This window comes from Vulpes vulpes, chromosome 5 (assembly GCF_048418805.1).
Source record: "Vulpes vulpes isolate BD-2025 chromosome 5, VulVul3, whole genome shotgun sequence".
Taxonomy (NCBI): Eukaryota; Metazoa; Chordata; class Mammalia; order Carnivora; family Canidae; genus Vulpes; species Vulpes vulpes.
In genome coordinates, this window is record NC_132784.1 from 127572304 (window position 1) to 127584337 (window position 12034).

Genomic DNA, 12034 nt, shown 5'->3' on the forward strand with positions numbered 1-12034 from the left:
GCCTGCCTATGTATACACACACACACACACACACACACACTCACACATACACACACACACACACACACACACACACCTATGGACTTGAACTTTCTCATATCAAATTTAAGATGCCCAAGATAACTTCTGTTCCACCCTTCCTCATCAAAATTATAATCCTCTCCATTCTGACCCATCTCAGTTTCCTATACCATTATTTATCCCATTTTTCAGACTAAAATCTTGGGAATCACACTTGGTGACTTTTGTCCCCTCTACCCTTTCATCTCCATCACCAAACCCTATCAGTTATGCCCCCATTTTATCCCACCCATTTCCCTCTCTTCACATCTACCATTCTAATCCAGAGCACCATCAACTCAACTCTAATCTTCTAGTATCTTCTAAATTGATACCCCTGATTCTACTCCTACTTCCTACAGAGCCATCAGAAAAAGCTTTTACAGCATAAATCTTACACAACATACCCCTAATAAAAAAAAAAAACCTTCCAATGGTTTACCAGTGCATTTAGAATGAAAATCAAACTTCTTTTCCAAGAACCTCATCTATAATTCTTTCCTTCATTCATTAAATTCCCCTCATACCGGCCTTCGTTCTGCCCTTGTACATCCCAAGCTAATTCCTACCTTACCATTTGAGTTCTCAGCTCAAATGTCATCTTCTCAAAAAGGCCTCCCCTGACTATCCTTGCTCCCTTTCCTTAACCCAATCATCCATTTTATTTTCTTTATGGGACTTAAAAATATTTGAATTTTCCCATATGTGGGAATTTCGTCTGCTTCCCCACATTAGAAGAACATTAATTCCATAAGAACAGTGACTTCTATAGTTCCAGGTCCACAGGACTTAAAAAGCTCTCAGTTACTGTTTGAGTGAACAAATGAAGGAAGGAATGAGGACATCTCTTTTCAATACAATAGGGTTAATTAAATATATCTCTAAATGCCATAAGAACAGGGACTCTATCTTTGTTATAGCTGTTGGGAACCTAGCAAATTCTCAACTAACATTTAAATGAATAAATGAATGAAAACAAATAGGGGTTAATTTTTAACAAAATAGGTTCAATAAAAGTAATTCCAAACTATGTGGCAAAAAATTTAAATATTTGGGGAAAAAAGCAGACGAAGCAGAAGTTGGCATAATATTCGTTTCCAAATACAGATCACACTTATTCTTCGGCCATTTCAACATTAAGTGCTTAGAAATCCACACCATGCCAAAATGAATACTAAATCATACTTTGATGTTTTATGTTCAAATAATCCAGAGAAGATGCTCAGATTATCACAAGAACTCAGAGAAGACAGCCTTTGTACCTCATATACTTATCCAATGGATAGTCTTTCTAATTCAGTCTAACCATTTATTTTAAATATTATAATCACTGAAAAGCATTTTGGAAAAATAAGCACAATACAGACCTAATTGCATTTAAGAAAACCACAATGAGAACTATTTCTGTTGCAATGATGCATCTACTCCTAAATACACTCAGAATCAATGTACTACCAGCCATCCTTATGGGTTTGACAAATGAAAAAATCACTTACCATTTGTTTAAAAAAATTTCAACAATAAAACAGATATTTACTTTGCTTCCAGAAACACATAAAATATTATGAGATTAAAAATAAATAATTTCCAATTGCAAGTGGTCAGTACTTAGAGCTTCTGAGTTTTCCCAAGAAAACAGTCTGCTAATCATCCTAAATACTCAAGTAACGAACTATCATTCTCCCAAATACTAAGTTCTTCATTAGGATGTCTGAGAAACAGCATACATGCTGAGAATAAGCTAATACCTTTGAGTGTGTAAGAAATAGTAGGGGAGGGGATCCCTGCATGGCTCAGCGGTTTAGCGCCTGCCCTTGGCCCAGGGTGTGATCCTGTAGTCCCGGGATCGAGTCCCGCGTTGGGCTCCCTGCATGGAGCCTGCTTCTCCCTCCTCCTGTGTCTCTGCCCCTCTCTCTCTCTCTCTCTCTCTCTCTCTCTCTCTCTGTCATAAATAAATATTTAAAAAAAAAAAAAAAGAAATACTAGGGGAAGCATTAAAGAATATTGCATCACAGAAAGTAATATCCCTCTTCCTCAAGAATTTGATCAACATAGGGAAAATCACTTAAACATTCCGTATTTATAACATGTAATTGAATTTAAATCAAGATAGGATGAAAAATTCATAAAATATTTATCCAATCAGGATGTCTGGGTGGCTCAGCACTTGAGCGTCTATCTTTGGCTCAGGGTGTGATCCCAGGATCTGGGATAGAGTCCCGCACTGGGCTCCCTGCAGGAAGCCTGCTACTTCCTCTGCCTGTCTCTGCCTCTCTCTCGCTCTCTCTCTGTCTCTCACGAATAAATAAATAAATATAAAAAAAAAAAAGGATTTAGCCAATCAAAAATAGTAAGTCTCATTAAAAAATCCCAATTATTATTATTTTTTTAAAGATTTTATTTATTTATCAATGAGAGACAGAGAGAGAGAGAGAGAGAGAGAGAGAGAGGCAGAGGGAGAAGCAGGCTCCATGCAGGGAGCCCAACAAGGGATCCCAGGTCTCCAGGATCACACCCTAGGCTGAAGGCAGCGCTAAACCACTGAGCCACCCAGGGATCCCCTATTATTTTTTTTTTTAAGTTTTAGAGAGAAAGAGTATGCGCGCACAGGCAAGTTGAGTGAGGTGGAGAGGAAGAGCAAGAATCTCAAGCAGACTCCAAACTGAGCACGGAGCCCAACTCGGGGCTTAATCCCCTGGGATCATGATCTAAGCCAAAATCAAGAGTCAGAAGTTTAACTGACTGAGCTACAGGAGTCTCCAATGCATCATTATTCTATTATATTCTCATTGAAAAAGTTTCAAAGAAAGCCAAAAATAAGAAAAGTATTCAAGCCTACTTCCACTATTCCTCACTCTGGTGGTATTGATGTTTTTGCTAATTAACAATTTTCTGTTAATTTTATAGAGGCACTAACTATGCACCAGGATTATCCTAACCATTTTTCTAATTCACTTAGTCCTCAAAATAGCACCATACAGGAATATTTTAATACTCCTCCTTTATATATAAAAGGGAGGCACACAAAGGTTAAATAACTTGTTCACAGTCACATATCTATTAAGTGACAAAGCAAGGATTTGAATGCAGATAGTTTAGCTCAGAGGTCAACAAAATTTTATTCAAGTTTTGTTGGGACACAGCCACAATCATTTACATATTACCTGGCTGCTTTCACTCTGCAACCACAGAGTTTAGTAATTGCAACAGAAATGGTATGGCCTGCGAAGTCTAAAGTATTTACTATCTGACCCTTAACAGTAAAAGTTTGCCAATCCCTGCTCTAGCTCCATCTAACTTACAGTTACTTAATGGAAACATACCTTCCAAAGACTCAATCCCAGTTGCTTGTGCTAGCAAATCTTCATGTCTTGCAACAACCTGAAAATCAAGAATTTGCTGTAAGTACTAGGTATTTTTCTTTATAGCCACAAGCTAGAACTAAAGGTCTCCCTCCATACGGGAAGGCGCAAACACTAACACAAAAGAAAAGTATACAGGTGATAAAGGTATACTTGAGATGAGTTATTAGCAGAAACACAAACATGCTTATAGTTCGACATAGAGCCAAAAAAGACACAGCCTTTTCACTATCCCCTTGCTTTCCTAATGGAAGGAGCATGGGGAGTTGTGCCAAAATTGAAACTAAAAGAAAACAAAAACAACAACAAAAAAAAAAACCCAGGCTAATTCTTGCCATGCTGTTGTATGCTTTTCCCATAAAGAATATTTTCAAACATTAGGTTCTCTTAGTTTTTGAACTTAATTCAGCATCATCAAGACCACATTCTAATCTGAAAAGATAAAGCAGAGTCAGTACCCAACTATTCCTGAGTATCTCTCTGCTTTCAGTTTCCCATGGCGAAAAATCCCCATGCAAGACTGATTTTTTTTTTTTTATGAAAATTAGGGCAATGTGAATGACCACATCAAAAACCCAAAAAGTTTAAGAGTTAAAGACCACATGTAAGAAATTCCTAGATACATCAAGAAATCATGCAAATCTTTAGAGTAATGCAAGAGTCCTTATCATTTTGTACTTTTTTTTATTCCAATGAATAGGGAGTTTCCTATCCAGGCTGTAAACTGAAACTCCTAGTCAGCAAGGATTCATTCACTGGAACCTCCACATTGTCCTATATCAGGTATCACTTATTTTATCAAGTCCCTCTCTCTCACATCCATCTAAAATAAGTGTTACTTTTTGGTCTCCTATGTCTGTTAAGATTGCCAGAGCATGTCTGAATTCTCCCCAGTCCACTGATATGGTCATCAATTTATCTATGCATCCTAACAAGACTAATTTTAATTCTCTATCCTTTCTCCTGTGTGAAGAATACTTTGGAAATGTTGAAAATCCTAAAGCTACATACACTTTCATAAACTCCCCTTCAGCCAGCTGGATGAATTTTCAAGAGATCTGGAAGACAGAAAGGAAAGGAAAGCTATCTTCCTGTTACTGTTTCAGCTAGTAATGAGCAAGGTCCTGAGACCTGAGAATTTAGAGATGGTTGGAATAGCCATATCAATCATTCTAGAATTTAGTTACTAGATACCCCAAGGCAGAATTGCAGCAGTGGCATAGGAGGTAATGGCTGGAGTTTCTAGGCCTCCACACTGCATCTATGAAGATCTTTCTTCATAGATCTTTCAACTCAGTCCACTGACTTCAGAAGCATCCAGTCCTCAGTATTAAACATCTTCCTGCTTTAAATGCCTAGAGTGGTTTCTATTTCTTGTCCTATGCTCCAACTAATACATACCTCAACACATCTTTTGTTATTTAATCACCTCGATGATATTTAAAAAGATTTTTTATGGGTTTGATTATCATTATCCCAATTTTGCTTCTGCAGAAAAACAATTATAGCAGGTTCAGATCTTATTCTAGGCCTCTACTTTATATTCCAAACTATTATAAGTGTAATTTGTCCCCTGTAAGAGATGTTAAATAAATTTTTCATCTTTATTGATTTCTGCAAAGAAGGTACTGCATGCAAGGAAAAAGAAAATACTAATCATATTACTCAGCCATAAAAAAGAATGAAATCTTGCCATTTGCAACGACGTAGATGGACCTAGAGTATTATGCTAAGCAAATTAAGTCAGAGAAAGACAAATACCATATGATTTCACTCATATGTGGAATTTAAGAAACAAAACAGATGAGCATAGGGGAAAAAAACAGAGAAGCAATCCAGGAAACAGATTCTTAACTATAGGGAACAAACTGTGGCTTGCTGGAGGGGAAGTAGGGGGAGGATGGGTGATGGAGATTAAGGAGGGCACTTGTGATGAACACTAGATGTTGTATCTAACTGATGAATCACTAAATTCTACACTTGAAACTAATAATACATCATAGTTAACAGACTGGAATTTAAATAAAAACCTGCAAAAGAAAGAAAATACCAACCATAAAAAAGAATTTCAGGTGGCTCTTAGAAAAAGCCACCCCTGAGAACCCTAGGCAAAGTGCATTCTCTCCTGCTTTTATGAACACTTTGTACTAGTCTAAATAAAACAGGCATCACTTGCCTGTCATTATTTCTGTATCTGCCATTGGTCGGGGAGTCCTTGGAGAGCTGGAAAATATTTTCATTCTTCTATCCCCATAGCCTAATGCAAATCCTGACAATTAAAATATATAATTAAATGTATAGTTAAAATATATAATATATAATATATAAAGTTAAAGGAATCCTAGAAGTCATCCTAGTCCTAAGCTACTCTTTTGATTGATAAAGTACAGCACAAAATATTTAAGTGAACATGTCTCATGTTATAACAGATCCAAGTTTCCTGGTAAACTCCATATATTCATGCATTTTTTCACTCATTTAAATATTTGTCAAGTGCCTACTCAACAGACAAAAGCCAACACCAGGAAGTATACTATAAAACTCCCCATAAAATTACAGAATTTTAGAAGAGGAAGGAACTCTTAAGATCTTCCACTGTCGTCTGTTCCTCCTTATTCACTCCAACTCATTTAATAGATTTCCTTTGTTAAAAGCAAAACTCAAAGACATTAACTGATAGGAAAGGTAATAGCACAGCTGAGATTAAGACCCATCTCCTGGATGCCTGGGTGGCTTGGTGGTTGAGCGCCTGCCTTTGGCCCAGGGCATGATCCTGGAGTCCCAGGATCAAGTCCCACATCAGGCTCCCTACATGGAGCCGGCTTCTCCCTCTGCCTATGTCTCCTTCTCTCTCTGTGTGTGTCTCTCATGAATAAATAAATAAAATCTTAAAAAAAAAAAAAAAAAAAGAGCCACCTCCTAATTCTCCATACTGTGTTCTAGCTACCACAAATTTATCAACTTTCTAGAATTTCAGCAAATGTTACACTTTGTGTTCATAAAGTGGGAAGCGCCAATGTGAACTTCCCAATATGTCTTTCACTGTTCTTTTTTTTTTTTTTTTTTTTAATTCATTCCCAGGACTCCGGGATCACACCCTGAGCTGAAGGCAAACACACTTAACCACTGATCCACCCAGGCGTCCCTTACACTGTTCTACTTCCAAAATTTCATTTGCTATTATTTTTACCAAAGACTTCCTATTTTTCACCCACCTATAGTCACTGCACATCAATTAGGTGGGGCAAACAAGGGATGACCAAATACTTTTGAAGAGAGGGGTATGTTCCTTTTTCAACTAACAAAAAGCAGTTTATGGAAAACTTTGCAAAAACATACCTTGAGAAATAAGCCACACTCATAAGTTGCACATTTCCTCATTTAAATACATGTTTAGATTAAATAATAAAAGGATTACAAAGTGATAAATTATCACTGTAGGCTGAAGAAGCCAGATGATCCAAAAGATTGGAAATACCTGTAGGTGTAGCTCTTTATCCAACTGACTGATTCCTTGGGCAAGTTTTGCTAGTTGTTCAGCAATTACAGCTTGATGGATAGACTGGGAAGTATAAGTCTTGACATCAAAGTCTTCATTTAAAAAATCACTGTAACACTCTAGAAAAAAATAAGCAAACTCTTTAAATACTAATTGCACTGCAATAAACCACAGCACACAACAGAACAAGTATAATCATAGATAACATACTCTGAATCTTTTTATACATGGAGAACTGTTGTAAATGAGAAGGAATGGTAACATTCACAGAGAGCTTACTGTGGGCCAGTCATTGACCTACACACTTTAAACATATTAACTCATTCAATCCTCACACAACTCTGTTCGAACTATCAACTATTGTTTCCCCCATTTCACAGATGAAGAGACAGGTGAAGACAGGGCATGCAACCTGTCCAACCTGTCTGAGATTTTAATTCAGGCACCCTAGCTGCAGAGCCCACACTATAAACCCCTATATTATACTACGAAAAGTTAACTTTTACCAGGGAGTCAAAAGGAACATATTAAATAGAAGGTTAAAAATTAACTACTAACTGCAGGCTTTAATGCAAGAAAACAAGGTCACTGACAATGACAACAAACCAATTTACTATATTTGATATTTATGATCTCTTGTATCTCCAATGCACAAATGCTGTCACAATAAAGTGATTCTGGAATTATAACAGAAGTAGGCAAATACAAACTTATAGATATTACTGAAATTAGGGATATATGGGCGAAATAAGTAAGTAGAAAGGGAGACTATGTTCAAAACACAGCCTTAATAAACACAAAGAAGAAGTGATGCTAGATGCTAAGGCATCTTTCCATACAGAAACCCAAAAATCTGTAGGTAAAAGATAAATAGAGTTAAGAGTTAAAAAGTTACGTAGAAGTGAGCTCACTGTAGGTATAAAACCACTATCTTTGACCCATGTGATAGATACAGGTAAGATCACCCTGAAGAAATTATAAAACTAACCAGCAAAATAGAGTCCTTACAAGAAAACTTCTAGTGTCTCTATCCCTAAAAAGTACACTCCATGAGGGATCCCTGGGTGGCGCAGCGGTTTGGCGCCTGCCTTTGGCCCAGGGCACGATCCTGGAGACCCGGGATCGAATCCCACATCGGGCTCCCGGTGCATGGAGCCTGCTTCTCCCTCTGCCTGTGTCTCTGCCTCTCTCTCTTTCTCTCTGTATGACTATCATAAATAAATAAAATAAAATAAAAATTTAAAAAAAAAAAAAAAAGTACACTCCATGAGAGCAAGGGCTTTGTTTTCTTTACTCCCATGACCCTAGAGCCTGAACAACGTCTGACACATGGTAGGTGTTCCATACAGGTTGAATGGATGAATTCATCTATATACCTGCTGGAAGTAGCATTCTGCAAAGGGCAAAGACTCATTCTTGATGACTCTTAAAGTGAAAGAAAAGCTGCTACTTTGGCCTTAATTCTGGGAACCTCATTTCCTTCCAGTTTGCCAAGGAGTTTTCAGGATTAAAGATTCTTCAAGGCAGCCAAGTGAAGAAGGCCACTCCAAGAAGGTTTAGAGGCAGCAAATGCCATAGCATATTTTGAGAAATAAGGGCACCGCCGACGTCAATGTGTCTAGATCACACTGTGTGTATGCTGGGCAGAAGGGACAAGAATGATAGAAAATTGAAGTTCCAAAGGAAGACTGAGGGCAGTTTAAAAAGCGACTGGTATGACTTCTCAAATGTTTAGACTATATCCCATTGAGGTTAAAGACAGGAAACAGCACTGTCATTTGTGTTTTAGTTTCTGGCAGCATCATGGAGGATGACTGAAAAGGAATTAGTCACACGGTGGTGTGCTGGAACTGGCTCCTGCTGACTCCTGAGAGTCAACAGTTAAATTTCCAGGAACTGTGTAAACCAGGGGACATAACAAGTAGGTATCTTAAAAAACTGACCACAGGGCAGCCCCAGTGGCTCAGCAGTTTAGCGCCACCTTCAGCATGGGGTGTGATCCTGGAGACCCGGGATTGAGTCCCACGTCGGGCTCCCTGCATGGAGCCTGCTTCTCCCTCTGCCTGTGTCTCTGCCTCTCTCTCTCTCTGTCTCTATGTACAAAAAGAGGGAAATGGAGAAGAAGTTCAGAAGCCAGGAAAACAAAAATTTCGAAGGAGATGGAGAAAATGAAAGCAATCAAGGAGACTAAAGAGCATTCAGAGGGAAAAAAAAGAAGACAAGGAAAAATGGCAAGGGATGGTTTAGAGAAAGTAAGTGGGTAGTAGTGTCAAAGATCAAACACAATGAAGGCTGAATACTGGAAACTGGACTTGGCATTTCAGGATTTGATTGTCCATCAGAAGAATCATATAATGCTTCTCCTTTACAGTTGTCTCATTCATATAGAAGGAAAATCAGAAGCACCCCACAAATTATTTCAACTATGCATCTGCTCAAAACCCTATCAATCCTATCCTCTACCCTGGCAAATCCTTTACATAGTGAATCACTGTTACACACAGATTGTTTTTTTTTAGGAATGTTGTAGTGAACCAATGAATTACGGGCAAACTGAAGACAAGCAATTAAAGGAACCAAAAAGGGACACCTGGGTGGCTCAGTGGTTGAGCATCTGCCTTCAACTTAGGCCATGACCCCGGAGTCCTGGGATCGAGTCCCGTATCAGGCTCCCTGCAGGGAGCCTGCTTCTCCCTCAGCCTATGTCTCTGCCTCTCTCTGTGTCTCATGAATAAACAAAACTTTTAAAAATAAAAATAAAAATAAAGGAACCTAGAAGAAAGCACTTAGAAAATTAGGAAATTGTTTTTTTAAGCACAGAACTCAGAAGTCACACGAGAGGTATTAAGAAGAGTCAAACCCTCTTTACAAGTTCAAGTAAGATAAGGACCAAAAAGTATCTATTTGATTTATCTACAAGGAGATCAGCAGAGACCTTGGCAAAGAGATTTCAATGGTGTAGAATGAAAGTGACTTGGTCCTTGAGACAGGAAAAAAAAAATCCAGAGCACGGGAGGAAGACTGTCTTTAGAAGCAGAGATGCCACTTCTATTATAATGGAAAATACAAGGTGGTTTAAAAAAAAAAAAAAAGACAGTTACAGATCTAGGCTTAGTTTATAGGTTTGATGGCAAGAAATGGAGGAAGTTCACATCTCTTTTCATGGAAGTTTAAAGTCATTTGTTAAGCTTGAAAGGAGAGGTCTGCAAGAGTAAGGATTTAAATAATCACCGAGGAAGATGGGAAACTAAATAGGAAAATACAGAAGGCAGAATTAAGGACTATTAGCCCTTCAAAAACTGATTACAATTCCACAATGCATCCTACTAAAATAAAATATACACCTATGCCTGGCATGTGTTGTTTCTTCCACTTCCTCATCTAGGGAAGTTCTATTTACACTTCAAAACCAATTCCATTTGGAAAGCCTTCCCTGACACTCCCCTAATCACTCCCAGCTATCATCCTCCTCTGTACTGACTTTGTACACAATTCTGCTACCCAGCAACACTATATTATAATGCTTACCTTTATAGCTATTTCCCCTTAGTAAAATGGCAAGCTGTTTGAGGGTGGGAAATGCACACGTATCAGGAGTTCAAAACTTGGCGAAATGGAATTTAAACTAAGATGCAAAGATGCATTGGACAGAGATCCTAACCGAGAGAATCTAACACAACTTTGTTCAGAAAACCACCGCATTAGTAAGTTTTGACAAAAGTATATACATCATCAGGAGAAGGCAAGGAATTAAGGGCAATAATAAAATACACAACTCAAGGGAAAACAAGTCATTTAGAATGTTATTTCATTTATGACCTACTTTGGCTTACAAATGTGTGCATATGCTTCTTGTGCTGTTCAATTAAAATAGTATATATATCCTGCACCTAGCATATGAAAGGTACCCTTATGAACTGTGGAATACAAAAAGCGGGGCAGCCTGGGGTGCTCAGCGGTTTAGCGGGGCCTTCAGCCCAGGGCGTGATCCTGGGGTCCCAGGATCGAGTCCCACGTCGGGCTCCCTGCATGGAGCCTGCTTCTCCCTCTGCCTGTGTCTCTGCCTCTCTCTGTGTGTCTCTCATGAATAAATAAAAATCTTTAAAAAAAAAATACAAAAAGCAGTTCTATAATGCAGCAGAAAAAGTACACAAACTATGTCACTACCAGGTAGAAGGTGATGGCGATTAGGAAAGAAAATAAGAAAATTAAGAACAGATGAAAAGAAACTTGAACTTTATCCTGAAGGAGATTTGTGGATTAACACAATTAACACAATTTAATGTGCTCCTCAAATATGCTACGTTTAACTTATTTCCTGGGGTTTTCTTCTCTCCAAAACTATCAATAAGCTGCTATATTCAACACATATGGTTCATCCCTGCCTGAACTAGTGCTCCGAAGTCGCCTCCAAGTCTGGCTGTGGATAAACGCCGTGTGAAACACCTGTGCCACCCAAGAATCTGTTCACAGAGGGAGGAGGCGTCCAACTCTGCCCAAGGATGAAGCCCTCTGACATTACGAGCTGTCGCCTATCGGTTCTGGGTCCGTCACTTTTCACGGGATCCGACGCCGCCTCCTCGCATCAAACTGCGGCGGCGGCAGCGGCGGTCAACCCGGGCCACCGGGGCACGGCGGTCCCAGGACCTCAGGGCGCGGGGAGGGTGGAAGCGAAATGGGGGGCAACCAGGAATGAGGCTCCCGCTGGACACCCCGGACGGAAGGGCACAACCAGCCTCTGCAGAAGCAGGTTGGTGCGGCCCGCACCCGGGCGCCAGGGGGCCGGGCGGGGGGAGTGGTCACGTCGAGACCGGAAAACTTTCTGCAAAGCGACGGGTTGGGTCCACCGCCCGGGCCCAGCTGCGGAGCAGGACCGTCCCGCAGGCCCGCCCCCCGGACAGAGCCAGACTCCTTACCGTCCTGCAGGAGCTCCCGGACTGTCGCTGCCGCCGTCCCACAGCCCAGAGCCCCGTGGCCAGCCACAGCGACGCCGCCGTCACCACCTTCCATGTTGGCAGGTGCCGGGCTGATGACGTCAGCGGACGCCCCGCCCCGCCCCGCCCCGCCCAGGTGCTGACGCACAATGCCCGCGCCGCCGGCCCCGCCCCGCCCC

General features: G+C 40.0%; 1 protein-coding gene across 2 annotated transcripts in view; it reads right to left on the reverse strand.

Moving 5' to 3' along the window:
• The window catches only part of COG5 (component of oligomeric golgi complex 5), a 286168-nt gene extending 274161 nt beyond the window's left edge, over positions 1–12007 (reverse strand). Inside the window, exons 1-4 of one of the 2 annotated variants that reach the window (XM_072759956.1) lie at positions 11307–11727; positions 8865–9014; positions 6901–7040; positions 3384–3441 (exon numbers count right to left, since the gene is read on the reverse strand). Coding sequence is in view for 1 of the 2 variants with exons in the window: in XM_025984069.2 (XP_025839854.2) it covers positions 3384–3441; positions 6901–7040; positions 11838–11931 (292 nt within the window). In the remaining variant the exon portion in view is untranslated. Of the gene's footprint in view, positions 1–3383; positions 3442–6900; positions 7041–8864; positions 9015–11306; positions 11728–11837 lie in introns of those variants that run through there. The other variant, XM_025984069.2, reaches the window with a different exon arrangement.
• Between the last annotated feature and the right edge of the window lie 27 nt (positions 12008–12034).